Source organism: Cnephaeus nilssonii (genome assembly GCF_951640355.1).
Source record: "Cnephaeus nilssonii genome assembly, chromosome: 3".
Classification (NCBI taxonomy): domain Eukaryota; kingdom Metazoa; phylum Chordata; class Mammalia; order Chiroptera; family Vespertilionidae; genus Cnephaeus; species Cnephaeus nilssonii.
Window position 1 is genome coordinate 52,276,129 of NC_137074.1, and position 19,316 is coordinate 52,295,444.

General features: G+C 38.4%; 1 protein-coding gene across 9 annotated transcripts in view; it reads left to right on the top strand.

The window, feature by feature from the left end:
• Positions 1–19,316, top strand: part of DLG1 (discs large MAGUK scaffold protein 1) — a 254,396-nt gene that overhangs the window by 110,869 nt on the left and 124,211 nt on the right. For all 9 annotated transcript variants that reach the window (XM_079766511.1, XM_079766513.1, XM_079766510.1 and 6 more), the window contains one exon: positions 10,673–10,726. In XM_079766511.1, coding sequence (XP_079622637.1) covers positions 10,673–10,726 — 54 coding nt within the window. The remainder of the gene's footprint in view (positions 1–10,672; positions 10,727–19,316) is intronic.

Here is a 19,316-nt window from a genome sequence, read left to right on the forward strand (position 1 = left end):
ACAAAAGAGAGGCCTGTTATACCTAGTCTCACTTTAGGTTTTAAATATACTACAAAAGTTCATGTAGGGGAACTTAATAATTTATGTTGTATTGTGTGAAAAGCCTATGCGTATGCCTCATTTTCTAGAATAAGTGTTTTACTAATTAATCGAGTATAACAAGTACATTATAAAATTAATACAACTAATTAAAATGTTTGTCCCCAAATGCATTTGGAAGTTTATATTTAATATATAAGCCAATTTTAACATTTTAAATGGATGTAATTTTTCTTCTAAGGATCTACATTACCTTTTTTCCCCTTAACATTTTCTTCCATGATCTTTTGCTGCATTAATGGGGCTTTGTATTTTTTTTAATTTAGCTTTATTGTTGAAAGTATTACAGATGTTCCCCTTTTTCCATTGAACCCCTTCATCCCATTCCTGCCTCCTCTCCAGGCCTTCACCACACTATCTGTATCCATGGGTTATGCATACATGCATATGAGTTTATATTTTAGATGCATCATGATGTTATAGAAATAGAAGCAGCCTGGCTGGTGTGGCTTAGTGGTTGAACATCAACCTATGAACCTGGAAGTCGTGGTTTGATTCCCAATCAAGGCACATGCCCAGGTTGTGGGCTCAATCCCCAATGTAGGGCAGCTAATCAGTGATTCTCTCTCATCGTTGGTGTTTCTATCTTGCCTTCTCTCTTCCTCTCTGATATCAATAAAAATATTGTTTTTAAGAAAAAAAAATAGGAGAAGACATAAGATTCAGAATCTAGTCCTGCCTTTGTGACTCATAAACAAGTTACTTAACCTTTCTGAGTGTTATACTCCATCTACTAAAATGGGAGAATAACACCTCCCTGACTACTTAAAAATGAGTTTGAGGATCAGGCAAATTAGACAGACAGATAGCTAGATAGATCATAATTGTTTTTTATTATTTGTAGAACTTTTTATACTTTTCAGAGTGATTTTATATTGATACCATTTCATTTAAATTTTATCAAAGCCCTTTAAAGTAAGAATTATCATGCTTATTATACAGAGTGGTACAGAGAAAGATATATTCAATGGCTGTTTGAAGTTGCAGAAAGAGCATGGGCTTTATAATGCACTTACCACTCACTTTCTGGCCTCATTCACTATTTCCTAACCTCACCCTTTTCTGGATGTGTGATAGTGGGAAAATTACTCAGCTGCTCAGAGCCTCAGTTTCTCCACATAGAAACTGAACATATGGTAGGTGAATAACAGATGCTAGTTCTTCTAATGGAGATATCCTATATAATAAAAGAGAAACATGTAAATGGACCGTACCTTCACTATGCTAACCAGCCAGTCAGGATTGAGTATGCAAATTAACCTTACAAAGATGGTGGGTTAATTTGCATATGCAGACGCTGAACGGCGCCAAGTGGATGTTTCTGCCCCACAGCCGCTTGTGCATGCGGCGGCCCGGATCCACGCCCCCCAGCCCGGTGCCCACAACACGGGGCTGCTGGCCTGGGGTGCGTGCCCCCCCCCCCCCCGGGCCACAGGAACACACCCCTAGCCCAGTGGACACAATGCAGGGGGTTCTCTGCACATGAGCTGCAGAGGAAACACCTTTTCTATTTTTTAATGTATTTTACTGATTTTTTACAGAGAAGAGGGGAGAGGGATAGACAATCGGAAACATTGATGAGAGAGAAACATCGATCAGCTGCCTCCTGCACACTCCCCACTGGGGATGTGCCCCCAACCAAGGTACATACCCTTAACAGGAATCAAACCTGAGACTATTCAGTCTGCAGGCTGACGCTCTATCCACTGAGCCAAACCAGTTTGAGCGTAAACACCTTTTCTGACCGCACATTGGCTAAGCTCCATGTACGCCGCCATTTGCAGTGTTCTTGGTAACTTGGGTTATAAGAATCCACGAAGGTGATCTAGGGTTTTTCCACCACACTCCGCTGCTGGAGAGGCTAAGAAATGTCACATCCTGCCCTAGCTGGTTTGGCTCAGTGGATAGAACCTCGGCCTGCCGACCACAGGGTCCGATTCTGATCAAGGGCATGTACCTAGGTTACAGGCTCCTCCCAGGCCAGGGCCCAGGTCAGGGCTCATGCAGGAGGCAACCAATCAAAGTGTCCCTCTCACATTGATGTTTCTCTCTTTTTCTCCCTCTCTCTTCCACACTCTCTAAAAATCAATGGAAACATAGCCTCAGGTGAGGATAAAAAAAGAAAAAAAGAAAGAAATGTCATATCCTATGGAAGACACATCTTGAAAATGCCTAAAGAAAGTTGTCATTTTTTCATGGTGAAGGGACTGGATTCCGTGTTGATGAAAACACCTTGGCGGCTGCGGTGGCTGGCAGTGGCTGCAGCAGCAGGGTGATGGGGCTGGTGCCTTCTCGATCAGCCCAGTCACCTCCTGCAGAGGGAGGCCAGACTGTGGCTTAGGGGAGCGGACCTAAGCCATCAGTAAGACATCCCCTGAGGGCTCCCAGTCTGTGAGAGGGGGCAGGCTGGACTGAGGGACTCTCCCCACCCCTCCACGCCCCAGTGCACGAATTTTGTGCACCGGGCCCCTAGTAATCATATCATTTCTATGATACTGGCCTATTAAATATGCAGGCTTATTTACACTCCAGAGTAAATATTCTGCTTTAGAACCAGATGCTTTAGACCTCTGTTTCTACCAGTTTTGTAAGGAGCTGTCATGTAATGAAAGTGTTGTTGAAAATGCTTTCATGCTATATTTTTATGTGTGTATCAAAGTCTTTGTTCATACTCAGACATCTGCTTTGGAGGGATTGCTTTTAGTTCAGTTTTTTTGTTACTCTAATCTTGTATATACTAAGATGAATATAACATTGTCCTTGTCTTCTAGGAGCCTACTATCTGCAAGACACAGGTTAACAATTCCCACATGACATGAGAGTAGTTACATTAGAAATATATCCAATCCAGAGTATCCTATTGCTTCTGGACTATTCAAGTTTCACAAAACATCTGGTGTATTGAGTCTTAAATGATTTGACCATTAATATAATCTAAAGCATGACTTGATATATTTTCATTTTACTGGTAATCTTAAATTGAATAGTATACTCTTGATTACCTTGATGAGTCTTTTTTAACCATACACTAATATGTGACTGTGGGGGCCTTTATTCTATTTTTGTGTTTTGTTTTGGTTTTGCTTTTGTGGTTTTGTTTATTTTTGTATTATTTTCAAATCATTTCAAACTTACAGAAATTTGCAAGAATAATACAAAGAAGTCCCATATACCTTTACCAAGATCTCCCAGTTGTTTATATTTTTACTTACTACATCTACTTCATTTCTCTTCCTATATAATTAACTGATATTATTTTTTGTGAAACATTTGAAAGTTTCACTCAGACCCCTTTTACCCCTAAAAACAAATATTTTATAATATGTAATGTTTTTTCCTAAGAACAATAATATTTCCATAGTACAATGAGCTAAGTCAGAAGATTGACATTACAGTAAAACCTCAATATAATGGACTAATTTGTCAAGGGGATGTTCATTAAAGCCAAAAGTCTGTTATATAATAAAGTAGGTTTTGCAAATGCATGCATTAAAAAATTGACAAATTAGTTAACCTGTTTTTACTTATATAGACATGTTTGGGTAATTAAAATTAAGTTTGTATGAAAAGTTTAATTTCACAGAAAAGTTTCCTATATGTAGCACAGTAATTTTAAATTTACACTGAATAGGTCTAGTAAATGTGTGCATTCACCAGTCACTGTGAGTAAACTAATGCACATGGCTGGGGCCTGGCTTCACATATGTTGGAAAATCAGCCGGCATGCATTTAAACTGCTGCAGAAAGACACGCCACTTAACAACAGAACCAATTACCTCGCGTGATACCATGTGATACGTTGCTTATGAGTGGTAATTCTTGGATTTAAATATGTAGACTATGGTTGTAGATAAGTAATATTTATGTCAGTGAAATTACTACAGTGTTTTTTTTCCCCACATTGCTGTGACCTGCACGGCTGGGTTCAGGATCTGAAGGAGGGGCTGACGCACAAATGAAAACACTAGACAAGAAATACGAATTATTAAGGAAGGGGTGGGAGTCAGGTGGTATCTCTTTCATGGAGAGCACACTGACCTCTGCTGGTCCGCTTTTTATTTACTTGAATACACATTTACCCTTTAGCAATGCATACAGGCATATCAAAGGTGAAGTTTGTTAAACAGTAAAAGGATTATCAGGTTAGGGAATTTGCCATGAGCCACCACTATCTCAACAGGAACAATTGGTGCATAGCGTTAGCTCTGCTAGCGCCCAAGGTCCATCAACCTTCCACATTCCTTGGTGCACTCTCATGATAGTATTGGCAGTGGGTGGCTTCCCACACTGCATATGGCCTATTTGCTAAAATTTGTTAAAAATAACAGTGAATTAATAACAAAAATAACCTGTTACTTTAATTATAAGCAAATCACGGTTAAAAGCATTTTAAAAGTAACAGGTGTTGGCATACAGATTGTAAATTTTGTCCATTAAATCCAAAGTTCATTATATTGAGGTCTGAAAAGTTGAGGGTTTACTGTAATACAATGCTACTAGAGCTCGTGCACCAGTGGGGTCCCTCGACCTGGCCTGTAGGATTGGGCGGAAACCAGCTCTCCAACATCCCCGGAGGGGTCCCAGATTGTGATAGGGCGCAGGCCAGGCTGAGGGGCCCCTACCAGTGCACAGTCAGGGCCAGGGAGGGACGCGGGAGGTTGGCCAGTGGGGAGGGACTGCGGGAGGGCACCAGGGCATGTCCGGCCCATCTTGCTCAGTCCTGATCAGCCGGACTCCAGCAGTAAGCTAACCTACCGGTCAGAGCGTCTGCCCCCGGTGGTCAGTGCACGTCATGGTGAGAGGTTGAGCAGCCTTAGCATATCATTAGCATATTACGCTTTGGTTGAACGGCCAACCGGTTGACCAGACACTTAGCATATTAGGCTTTTATTATGTAGGATTATCTACAGACCTTAATTGTATTTTGCCAGTTGTCCTGATAACGTTTTTTATAGGAAAAACAAAAATAGGTCCTTAGGTCAGTGCAATGCTACACATTGCAATTAGTTTTCATGATCTTTTAGTCTTCTGTAACCTAGAGTAGCTCCACAGTCTGTCTGTCTCATGAATGTGGTATTTTATAAGAGAACAGCCTAGCTATTTTGTAGAATATTCTTCAATTTGTGTTTGTTTGATACAGTCATAATGAGATGGAGATCATATTTTTTCCCAATTATTTCATTGTGAGAAAATACACATAATGTAAAATTTACCACCTTAATTATTTTTAGGTTTGCAGTTTAGTTATGTTATGTATATTCATATTATTACTAGAGGCCTGGTGCATGAAATTCATGCACGGGGGGTCCCTCAGCCTGACCTGTACCCTCTCCAATCCGAGAGACCTCAGGGCATGTCCTGCTGACCTTAGGCCCGCTCCCTGTGGTTCTCTGCTCTCTGCGGGGCTTGCCTGCTCCACACCATAGCAATGGGCAAGCAAGCCCTGCTGGGTGCTGCCTGCAGCAGCACTTGTCTGCTCCCCGGTTGCTGCGGCAACAGCCAAGCAGGCCCTGCTGGGTGCTGCCTGCAGGCCCACTTGCCTGTTGTGGGTTGCCGGCAGCTACGGCCAAGCAGGCCCTGCTGTCTGCTGTCAAGCTGTGCCGCTGGACCCATCCTCAGGCCCACCCTGAGGTTGCCTGTCCAGCCCTGCCTGGCTGCCCGGGCCCCACAGCAGCTGCAGCCGCTGGGGTCTGGCCCTGCCTCCCTCTTTGGCCCTTGAAGCAGCCTCGGCGGCTGCTGACCATGCCCTCCCCCAGTGCAGGTGCATGGAGGCGAGTCCGGGCGCTGCTTCCGCCGCCGCTGCCACCCTGACCCGCGAACGCTGATGAGGGCGGGTTCAGGCGCCGCCGCCGCCCCCGGACCCGCGAACAATGATGGGGGCGGTGGCGACGGCGGCGGTGGCGCCCAAACCTGCCCCTATCAGCGTTCACGGGTCCAGGAGCGCCACCACCGCCGCCGCTGCTCCGACCCGCAAACGCTGAGGGGTCTCCCCTCAGCGGCGACCGATCTGGCTGTTGAGAGGCCACCCCGAGTTCCGCCGCCCAGTCGTGGGCGTAGCGGAGTGATGGTTATTTGCATATTACTCTATTATTAGATAGGATTAGGTCTGATTTATTTATTGTGTCCCTTAAGTTCTCTATTTCCTTACTGACCTTTTTTTTCACATTCTGAATGAAGCATTGAAGTTTCCAACTGTTATTGTAAAACTACTTCTACCTTTAATTTTGTCATTTTTTTGCTTCATAATTTTGATGGTCTGTCATTAGGTGCATAAATGTTTATAATTATTATAATTTCTTGCTATATAGAACCTTTTATTAATATGTAATGTTCTTCTCTGTCTCTTGTAACTTTTTTAATCTATATTCTATTTTGTCTAGTAGTATAGTCACTCCTGCTATTTGGTTACTATTTGAATGGAATGTCTTTTTTCCATTTTACTTATAACTTATTTGTATCTTTGGATCTCAGTAAGGCTTATACACAGCATATGTATTTTTACCCATCCTGGCAATTTTTTTTCTTGATTATAGAGTTTAATCCATTTACAGTTAAAGTAGTCTTACCTAATAATAGACAAACATGTAAATTGACTGTACCTCTGCTATGCCCACAGCCAATCAGAGTGAGTTTGCAGAGTAGAAGGCCAAAGATGGCGGCCGCCCAGCTGTTCCACGCATGGAGTGGCCAGGCAGGGCAGGATGCCATGGAGAGGGAGGGCGGCGGGTGAAGGGATCTACAGGAGCGGAGTGCCGCAGCAAAGACGAAGATGGCAGACTGCGGCCGGAGTCTTCAGCGAAGCAGCGAAGACAAAGATGACAGACTCCGGCCTGAGTCTGCAGCAAAGACGAAGAAGGCAGACTCTGGCCGGAGCAAAGGCCTGGGTTCCGGGTGCCGGAGGAAAACCGGTTCTGGAAGCCAAGGGAAGGAAGGCCTAGTGCATGAATCACTTCGTGCAACGGGCCTCTAGTTACTAATAAAGAAGAATTGTCATTTTACTATTTGTAATCTATATTCCATTCCTTAAACTTGTTTTGTCCCATATTTCCTGCATTACTGTTTCATTTTTTGTTTGATTTTTTATTGTAGTGAAATGTTTAAATTCCTTTATTTTAATTTCTGTATATTCTTAGCTGTTTTCTTTGTGAACCATTGGGATTAAATTTAACATACAAAAGTTATAACACTCAAAATTTCTGTTCTTTTAACAGTTTCATTCACACCTCATTCAGTTGTTGATAATCCCAAAATTATGTATTTATATAGTATATGTCTAAAAACATGTAAATTGATCATTTTTAAATGTATTCATATTTTAAATTATATACCAAACAAATGTGGAGTTACACAGCAGTTATAGGATTTTAGACTATTAATTGATTTAGTTATTTATTAATATTGACTTTAATTCTTTACTAATAATTAGCTTTTAGACTAAAATAGCTTTTAGAATTATTTAAATATAGCTATTAGAATATTAATATCTTAAATTATGTAGAAAACAAAAAGTGATGTTATAAACTAGTTACATTAATACGAGCTTCTATAATTGCTCTTGTATTTATTTTACCAAGATTTTATTTCTTCAAACACCATGATTTACTCTATGCTGTTGTTTCATTTCAACCTACGGTACTACCTGTAGCATTTCTTTCAGGGATGGTCTACTGGTAATGAACTTCCTCAGTTTTTGTTTATCTGAGAATGTCTTAATTCCTCCCTCACATTGAAAGGACAGTTTTTGCCAGATATAGGGTTCTTGGTTGCCTTTTTTTTTTTTTTTAAAGCTCTATGAATATATCAGCCCACTGCCTTCTGACCTTCAGAGTTTCTAATGAGAAAGCTATTGATAATCTTATTGAAGATCTTCTTGCTGCTTTCAAAATTGTCTTTGTCTTTGTATTTCAGGTTTGACTTAATGTATCTTTGTGTGAATCTCTTTGACTTCATCCTACCTTGAGTTTTTGAGCTTCTTGGATGTTTATATTCAGGTCTATCAACAGATTTGGAAATGTTTTGCCCATTATTTCTTCATATTTTTTTCTCTGCTCTTTGATCTCTCGCTTCTCCAGCAACTTACACTATGTGTATGTTGGTCTGCTTAATGGTGGCCCACAGGCCTATTAAATGCTGGTCGCTTTTCTTTAGTGTTTATAAAAACTGGTATATTTTTATATATAATCTATAGCCTCTTCCACTTCTAACCTCTCATGGTTTTGTTTTGAAGTAAATGTAACACTTTATATCATGTTTCTTTGTAAATATTTCAATATCTTATAGTCTTTTTATATGACTATAATCAAAAGTAATCTTCTGAGTTGGTGCTCATGAGTAGCTAGTATTGTAATAATTTTGGTATAAATTAGATTTCCTACTTTTCCCATTGTATGTTAGGTAATAAATGGGCAGAGGGAACCAATTGGCTTTCTTGCCATAATTTTTTAAGAATGTAACTTCTTTTGTAACTTTAAATAGTGTTGTTCTTTCATGCCCTCTTCTGTAATTGCTTAAACAAAATGAGGTAAAGTTGTACCATTAGTTTTTTTAATTAAGTGAAATATTATTAATTTGAGGTATATCAATAGGTCATTGAGAAATGAATATTTTCAAATATTCATAAAATCTCATTTCTGTAAATTGAATATTTTTGCTTAAACAGCAATCTTATAAATAGTATCTTTATGAGATTTGGTTTTCACTGAATCATTCAAAGACAGACTATGATATTCAAAGGTATAGCTCTACATAAAATTATGTCATGCTTACGTATATTTAACTAGAGGCATGGGGCACGAATTCCTGCATGGATGGGGTCCCTTGGCCTGGCTGGCGATAGGGGCCGTCTCACCCAGTCCCTATTGGGGCGATCGGGGACCCCAGGAGGTTGGCTGGCTGGGGGAAGGGACCGTGGAAGGTTGGCCTTCCGCAGGAGTTTGGCTGTGGGAGCGCACTGACCACCAAAGGGCAGCTCCTGTATTGAACGTCTTCCCCCTGGTGGTCAGTGCACGTCATAGCGACTGGTCGACCAGTCGTTCATTCGTAACAGTCGCTTAGGCTTTTATATATATATATACACACACACACACATATAGATAGATAGATAGATAGATAGATAGATAGATAGATAGATAGATAGATGATAGATATAGATCAAGTATTCCCTACTCATTTTAAACCTGTTGCTTCATGTACCCCGAATGCATACTGTACAATTATTTATCTATGACTGTGTTGTCTTTAAGCATCTTACCATATGATCGTCCATATCTAGTACTTTGTTGAAAATAATGTAAAACATTTGAAGTCTGAATATTTACTTTTTAGAAACGCCCATACACTTGGAAGAAAATGCTTATTTTGTATATAATGCTTGTTTCATACAGCTATTATGTATAATTATTAATTAATTGGATTAGAACTAATAATACTTATAAACATTCCTAACAGTTGTTTAAAGGATAGTCATCTTTTTTTTCTATGAAAATGTCATTTGATTTGGTACTTCTATACTTTCATATGTTTAAAAGAATGGTAATTTTGAGGGGAATCATCAGTTTTCCGGTATGTTTCTGATATGTTCTGATGTGTTTTTCATTTGGCATAAATTACACTTTATTCTTTAAATTTCATTTCACCTATATAATAATTACTTTGAACTTAACCAGAAAACTAAACTTTTTGAATCCAAACTTAATTAGATGTATTTGTGTTTTTTGCTTGTTTTTTAATTTGTTTGTGGTTTTTTTATCTGTTTGCTTTTGTGTGTGTGTGTTTTGTTTGGATTAAAAAGTTTTGTAATTGTTCTCTGAGTGGTCTAGAGCAGTGGTCGGCAAACTGCGCTCGTGAGTCACATGTGGCTCTTTGGCTCCTTGAGTGTGGCTCTTCCACAAAATACCACATGCGGGCGCGCATGTACAGAGCGATTGAAACTTCGTGGCCCATGCGCAGAAGTCGGTTTTCGGCTCTCAAAAGAAATTTCAGTCGTTGTACTGTTGATATTTGGCTCTGTTGACTAATGAGTTTGCCGACCACTGGTCTAGAGTAACAGAAAGCAATAATTGCAGCTGAAAATAACTGGGGCTTTTACATTACCATTCTGGTTCCAGTGTTCTAAAAGTATGTGATTGATTTCTTTGTGTGGTAGACTTTTTCTCATGTTCAAACACAATTCATTGTGAGGAAGAATTTTTTTCTTTCTGGGTGATAAAGTCATTGAAATCTTCATGGAATCCTTGGGAACAGGAAAGCTAATGACTTCTAAGCAATTTAGGGAGAATTGTTTATTATACTGAAGAATACTTGTGGATTTTTTGAGGAGGCTGGTGAACTTTGCAAACCTTAAAAAATTATCTGTTTGAGCAGAAATAATTTATTTCCCAAAAGAAAATCTAATTTAACCCCTTATACCTATTTTCATTTGTTGCTGGAAACTGGGTACATTGTTTAACAAGCTCATATAAAACTATAATTGAAGAAATAGCAAATCTGTCATACGCTTCTAACATTTGTGAACATTAATATTTAATGTGTCAGTTTTCCTTTTAAGCTAACACATTACAATTCTTTCTTTAAGGCAAATCCTCCTCCAGTACTGGTCAACACAGATAGTTTGGAAACGTCGACTTATGTAAGTTCCAATTCATCCCCACATTTAAATAATTCTGCTTTTCATGTTCCGTTTTCTTATAGGTATAAAGATGACAGCCTTATTTTCTCTTACATATTGTACTTATAATATTCTATCACTGACCTACAGTTGTGAAAGTAAATGAAGCCATACTGTTCTTTTTTGGTTGTTTCTTTTCCTCATACTTATGCAAAGCAGAAATGTTGAAATTTATGGATTTATTTTTAAATTAAAATGATTAATTTTCACCAAAGGCTATTTCTGATCAGTGGTCACTAACACAATGCCATTCAGAGTCATTTTAAAAGTTTAATTGAATAGCTATTTATTAACCAGGCTTATGTGTGTATTCATATATTAAAATAATTATAACTATATAACTTTAAATTGATTGCTACTTTTCTCTGAATTTACTTTGTTAAAAAGCCCTGTTTCCCTTAAAGATAATTAGCCAGAACATCAGAATCTGATCTAACATTTTTCACCCCAAAGGAAAATGTCTTTGGAGATGTTTAAGTAAAAATACTGCCTGTGTGTTTTTAAAATCAAATGACACGTAATTTCATCAGCTGTAAAAATCCTTTCCTCTTATTTTTGAACTGTAGTTTTATTTCAGGCTATACTTTAAAAGATTCTATTTGGCTTTATTTTTTTTTTGTATTTGTATGAATATGGATGTATCAGATAACTGGGGATTTTGGAAAACCTCAAATAATATTTAAAATAAACAGAAATGCTCTTCTATATTTTTTTCAGATTTTTTCCAGTCAATATTACCTTTCACATTGATGTAGAGTACTTAAGCAGAATTTTGTTTGTACGTTTGTCAATATTTTCTTCTTCACATTTCTTTCTCCTTCACTTGTTCTCTTTGTTGACATGTTTTGCTTATGGGCTAAGACAGTGATTAAATATTTTTTTAAATTGAAAGATTAAAATAATTAACATAGAAAACAATATCAACAAAGAAAATACATATGCATTTTCGGGGAAATGTCAACAAATTTAAAGCAAATAAGCATACTAAGCAGCCAAAAGTTATATGATTTCCAGTTTGTATGACATAGTATTTCAAAAAAATGTTTTTCTTGCTAAGCAAGGTATGTTGAGGGTCTCCAAGAACACTCACTACTCACTTTGGGAGATTCGCTGATTACAAGACTCAGTGTAAGATTTAGTACAGCTATGTAGTAAGTTGGGATCTGCATGTCAAGTTATAAGGTAGTATGTCTAGAGCAGTGGTTGTCAACCTTTCTAATGCCGTGACCCTTTAATACAGTTCCTCATGTTGTGACCCCCCCCCCAACCATAACATTATTTTTGTTGCTACTTCATAACTGTGATTTTGCTACTGTTATGAATCGTAATGTAAATATCTGTGTTTTCCGATGGTTTTAGGTGACCCTGCTAGCAGTTCTCAACCTGTGGGTCACAACCCACAGGTTGAGAACCACTGCTGTAGAGCCTAAGGCCATCAGAAAACACAGATATTTACATTATGGTTCATTAACAGTAGCAAAATTACAGTTATTAAGTAGCAATGAAAATAATTTTATGGTTGGGGATCACCACAACATGAGGAACTGTATTAAAGGGTCGCGGCATTAGAAAGGTTGAGAACCACTGGTCTAGAGGATCCCATGTTTAGATTTCCTTATACTTTCTTCCTCCCATGAGGTGTCACACAGAACACTCTTTTCCCTAGCAATAAAAGTACAGCACTATGTGTGAAGTGTTTCCGCCCTGGGAAACTCATTGTGGACTCAGTGCAAAGTTTTTTATTGCAGGTTGGTCACCTAGGAACCCTCTGTCCAGCACATACCAAATTTCCAGGCTCCCAGAAGGGGAAAGAAGGTATTCATCATAAAATGTCTTGTCTCTATAAACTCTAGCCACAGTAAATTACTACCCTTTCAGTTATGGAATGATGTGAACACACCCAAAATCAATTTCCCAAATATTTGCTAAGACCTTTCTAGAGATAGCAGCCGTAGGCCTGATATGTCAACCCTTTTCTGGACATAAAGAAATAAGATAAATTCTAATTCCTCAAGCAAGATTTGTCAGAGTGTGCTACTTTATCATTCTTAAAGAATACATTGTTTTCTATAGCTCTTGCTTTATGTAGGCAAAAAACGTGTTTTGTTTGGGTAAAACAACCTTAAGCTTTTAAGAAACAGGTATTTAATCCTGAAATTTAAAATGTATTGCAAAATGGTTTTAAACTTATTTGCTATTCCTTTGTTAATTCCTTGATCACTTGATACTACCTATATATTGATGAATAAAAGTAAGAAAAATTATGTCTGCTACCTTAGAACCATAACTTTTCCTGTCTATAGTCACTATATTTCCCTAAATTAAGTAATTAATTGAACAGGCAATGCATGTACATTGTGCAAAATTCAAAAGATATCTGGTGAAAAGTAATTCTTTCTTCCACCCCTGCTTCCAATCTTCCAGTTCACCTGGACTAAAGCAGAAAGTGTTAGTAGTATCATTTATATACTTCTATAAACATTCTCTGCAAATGTATGCATATATGTGTTGTTTCTATACTTTTACCATGTAAAACCAACGCCCTTCTGATAATTTTTGTATGGATATTTTGTGTGTGTATATATATATATATATATATATATATATATATATATATACGAGTATAAAGTCAGAACATACTCATATACATAGATTGCTCAAAGAGTATGTCAATTTTTAGGTTTGATCATTATTGAGAAATTGCACTTCATAGAGTTCTATCCATTTATACTTCAACAAAAAGTACCTGTTTTTGCTTCATATTGTCACAAGCACAATGTGTTAATAAACTTTTATAGCTTTTGCAAGACCCATATATCAGCTGTCTACAAGAAACCCACCTCAGAAAAAAAGACGCACACAGGCTGAGGGTGACGGGATGGAAAAAGGTTTTCCAGGCGAATGGAAATGAAAAAAAAACTGGGGTAGCAATACTTATATCTGACAAATTAGATCTCAAAGTGAAGGACATAACAAGAGATAAGGAAGGGCACTTCATAATACTAAAGGGAGCAATCCAACAAGAAGAAATAACTCTGGTAAACATATACGCACCCAATAAAGGAGCACCCAAATACATTAAAAAAAAAACAAACCTCCTGGAGGATATCAAGGGAGAGATTAACAGCAATACAATCATAGTAGGAGACTTTAATACCCCACTATCACCATTGGACAAATCCTCTAAACAAAAAATCAGCAAAGAAACATCAATCCTAAATGACTCACTAGACCAGATGGAATTAATTGACATCTTCAGAACATTTCACCCCAAAGCCACAGAATATACATTCTTCTCAAGTGCACATGGTTCATTTTCAAAGATAGACCATATGTTGGGACATAGGCAAAGTCTCTTCAAATTCAAGAAGATAGAAATCATATCAAGCATCTTCTCAGATCACAGTGGCATAAAACTGTAAATCAACTACAATAAAAACAATCCAAAGAAATCAAACACATGGAGACTAAACAGCATGCTATTAAACAATGACTGGGTTACCAGAGAGATCAAGGAAGAAATAAAAAACATCATAGTAACAAATGACAATGAAAACACAACAATCCAAAATCTATGGGACACAGCGAAGAAGTCTTGAGAAGGAAGTTCATAGCTCTACAAGCCTACTGCGAAAAAAAAAAAACAACAAGAAACAATGGTAATAAATTACCTAACCCTACAACTCAAAGAGTTAGAAAAAGAGCAACAGGAAAATCCCATTATAAGCAGAAGGAAGGAAATAATAAAGATCAGAGCAGAGATAAATGACATAGAGACCAAAGAAACAATACAGAAGATCAACAAAACCAAGAGCTGGTTCTTTGAAAGGATAAACAAGATTGATGAACCCCTAGCCAGGCTCACCACAAAGCAAAGAGAGAGGACCCAAATAAACAAAATCAGAAATGAAAGAGGTGAAAGAACAACAGACCCCACCAAAATACAAAGGATTGTTAAAAAATACTATGAACAATTCTATTCCAACAAACTGGACAACCTGGAGGAAATGGACATATTCCTAGAAAAATATAACCTTCCAAAACTCAATCAGGAAGAATCTAAACAGCTCAATAGGCCAGTAACTATGGAAGAAATTGAAGCGATCATCAAAAAGCTTCCGGCAAACAAAAGCCGGGGGCCAGACGGCTTCACAGGAGAGTTTTACCAAACATTCAAGGAAGAACTAAAACCTGTCGTCCTCAGACTATTTCAAAAAATTCAAGAGGAAGGAACACTTCCAAGCTCCTTCTATGAGCCAGCATCACCCTAATACCAAAACCAGATAAAGACAACACAATGAAAGAGAATTATAGGCCAATATCCCTCATGAACATAGATGCCAAAATCCTCAACAAAATTCTAGCAAATTGGCTCCTGCAGTACATCAGAAAAATCATACACCATGACCAAGTAGGATTTATCCTAGGAATGCAAGGATGGTACAATATCCTCAAATCAATAAACGTGATACATCACATAAACAAATTGAGAGATAAAAATCACATAGTCATATCAATTGATGCAGAAAAAGCATTCGACAAAATCCAACACCCTTTCTTGATAAAAACTCTCAACAAGGTGGGACTAGAAGGATCATACCTCAACATAATAAAAGCTATATATGATAAACCCACAGCAAACATCATCCTCAATGGGCAAAAACGAAAACCATTTCCCCTAAGAACAGGAACAAGACAGGGATGCCCACTCTCACCACTCCTGCTTGACATAGTACTGGGAGTATTAGCCATTGCAATTAGACAAGAAGAAGAAATAAAAGGCATCCAAATTGGAAAAGAAGAAGCAGAGCTGTCCTTATTTGCAGATGACATGATATTGTACATAAAAAACGCGAAAGACTCCATCAAAAAACTAATAGACTTAATAAATGAATTTGGCAATGTTGCAGGATACAAAATTAATACCAAGATATCTATGGCATTTCTATACACTAATAGTGAACTTACAGAAAGAGAGACTAAAAAAGCAATCCCATTTACCATCACACCAAAAAGATTAAGATACCTAGGAATACACTTAACTAAGGAGGTAAAAGACCTATATGCAGAAAACTATAGGACACTGAAAAAAGAGATAGAGGAAGATGTAAACAGATGGAAGAACATACCACGTTCATGGATTGGTAGAATCAACATCATTAAAATGTCCATACTACCCAAAGCAATCTATAGATTCAATGCACTCTCCATTAAAATGTCAAAGGCATATTTCACAGACCTAGAAAGAACTCTCCAAAAATTCATCTGGAATAAAAAAAGACCCCGAATAGCCACAGCAATCCTGAGAAAGAAGAATAAATAAAGTAGGAGGGATCTCAATACCAGATTTCAAGCTGTATTACAAAGCCACTGCTCTCTAAACAGCCTGGTACTGGCACAAGAACAGACATAGATCAATGGAATAGAATAGAGAATCCAGATATCGACCCAAACCATTATGCTCAATTAATATTTGACAAAGGAGGCATGAACATACAATGGAATCAAGACAGTCTCTTCAATAAATGGTGTTGGGAAAATTGGACAGATACATGCAAAAAAAATGAAACGAGATCACCATCTTACACCATACACAAAAACAAACTCAAAATGGATACAGGACTTAAACATAAGACAGGAAACCATAAAAATACTAGAGGAATCCACAGGCAACATCTAAGACATATGCCGAAAGAACTTCTTCACTGATACCACCCCTAGGGCAATGGAAGCTAAAGAGAGAATAAACAAATGGGACTACATCAAAATAAAAAGCTTTTTTACAGTAAAAGAAACCATCAACAAAACAACAAGAAAGTCCACTCTATGGGAGAACATATTTGCAAATGCTATCACTGATAAAGGTTTAATCTCCAACATCTACAGGCAACTTATACAACTTAATAAAAGGAAGATAAATGATCCAATAAAAAAATGGGCAATGGACCTAAATAGAATCTTTTCGAAAGAAAACAGAAGAAGGCCAAGAGACACATGAAAACATGCTCAAAGTCACTAATTATCTGAGAGATGCAAATCAAAACGACAGTGCGGTACCATTCACACCTGTCAGAATGGCTATCATGAACAAATCAACAAACGACAAGTGTTGGCGAGGATGCGGAAAAAAAGGAACACTTGTGCACTGCTGGTTCGGAATGCAGACTGGTGCAGCCACTGTGGAGAACAGTATGGAGTTTCCTCAAAAAACTGAAAATGGAACTCCCATTTGACCCAGTAATCCCACTCCTGGGAATATATCTGAAGAAACTAGAAACACCAATCAGAAAGGATATATGCACCCCTATGTCCATAGCAGCACAATTTACAATAGCTAAGATTTGGAAACAACCTAGGTGCCCGTCAGTAGATGATTGGATCAGAAAACTATGGTACATCTTCACAATGTAATACTATGCTGCCATAAAAAAGGAATTCTTACCGTTTGCAGCAACCTGGATGGAATTGGAGAATATTATGCTAAGTGAAATAAGCCAGGCAATGAAGGAAAAATACCACATGATCTCACTCATTTATGGATAATAAAGAACATTATGAACTGATGAACAAAAAGATAGATACAGAGACAGTAAAGCATCAAAAACAGACTGTCAAATTACAGCGGGAAGGTTAGGGAGAGGTGGGGGAGATAGATCAACTGAAGGACTTGTATGCATGCATATAAGCATAACCAATGGATGCAAAACACTGGGGGGTGAGGACATGTATGGGAGTGGGGTTGGGGGGCAATGGTAAGATATATACACATATACCTTAATAAAAAATAAAAAAGAACTTTTATAGCTTTTGTTAACATGTTTAAAATATATTAACCCTTTGCACTCGCTTTTTTCTCGATTCCTTTATTCGATGCTAACCATGTCGAGTCACACTCGACATCCGAGTGCAAAAGGTTAACTCATTGGTTTAATTTGCATTTCTATTTATAGATCACCTTTTTTTACCTTTACACCTTAAAAAATATGTATGTTGAGATATTCACATACCACAAAATCTATCTTTTTAAAGTGTATAACTCAGTGGTTTTAGGTTATTCCAATATTGTACCATCACCACCACTTTCTAATTCCAGAACATTTTACCACGCTATAAAGAAACCCCGTACTCATTAGCAATGACTCCCCACTCTGCCTTTCTCTCAGCTCCTGACAACCACTAATCTACTTTCTGTCCCTATGGACTTGTCTATTGTAGGCCATTCGTATCAATAGAATCATATAGTATGTGGCCTTTGTGCCTGGCTTCTTTGACTCTAATAGTGTTTTCAGGGTTTAGTAAATAGTGTTTACAGCATGTATCAGAACTTTGTTTCTTTCCGTGGCTAAATAATATTCCATTATATATATCATATTTGGTTTATTCTTTCTTGTGTTGAATTTGAGACCCTGCTTTCATTTTCCAGTGGTAGAATTGCTGCGTCGTATGATAATTATATATTTAGGGTTTGGAGGAACCACCTAACTGTCTTCCATACCAGTTTCACCATTTACATTCCCACCAGCATTATAGAGGGTTTCAGTTTCTCCACATATCACCAATCTTATTATTCTTCATCAACAATGTTATGGACTTTACTATAGCCCTCCTAGTGGGTATGAAATGATACCTCATTGTAGCTTTGATTTTCATACACTTAATGACCAATGTTGAGCATCTTTTCATGCGCTTATTGGATATTTTTATATCTTCTTTGGAGGAATGTCTATTCAGATTCTTTACCCATTTTTAATTGGATTATTGTCTTTTATTAGTAAACTAGAGGCCCGGTGCACAAAATTAGTGCACTGGGGGTGGGGGTCCCTCATTCCAGCCTGCACCCGCTCCAATCTGGGACCCCTTGGGGGATGTCTGACTGCTGGTTTAAGCCTGATCCCACCTGGATTGGGCCTAAACTGGCAGTCGGACATCCCTCTCACAATCCAGGACTGCTGGCTCCCAACGGCTCACCTGCCTGCCAGCCTGATCACCCCCTAACCACTCCCCTGCCAGCCTGATCGATGCCTAACTGCTACCCTGCCAGCCCGATTGCCCCAAATGCCCTCCCCTGCAGGCCTGGTCCCCCCAACTGCCCTCCCCTGCAGGCCTGCCCCCCCCCAACTGTCCTCCCCTGCAGGCCTGGTCTCTCCCAACTGCCCACGCCCCTGCTTGCCTGATTGCTCACAACTAACCTCCCCTGCCGGCCATCTTTGACCACATGGGGGCGGCCATCTGGTGTGAGGGTCAATTTGCATATTACCTCTTTATCATATAGGATTGTAAGAGTTCTGTATACTAAATGTAAGTCCTTTATCAGATACATGATTGCACAAGTTTTCTCCTGTGGATTGTCTTTTCGCATTTCATAAATCCTTTGAAGCACAAACTTCATCCTCTCTATAAAATGGTAATATGCAAATTAACCATCACTCCGCTACATAAGCCACGCCCACCAGCCACGCCACGCCCACCAGCCAATCAGGGCGAGTATGCAAATTAACCCCAATCCAAGATGGCTACAGCCACAGAGAACAAGGTTTCCCAGGTAACAGAG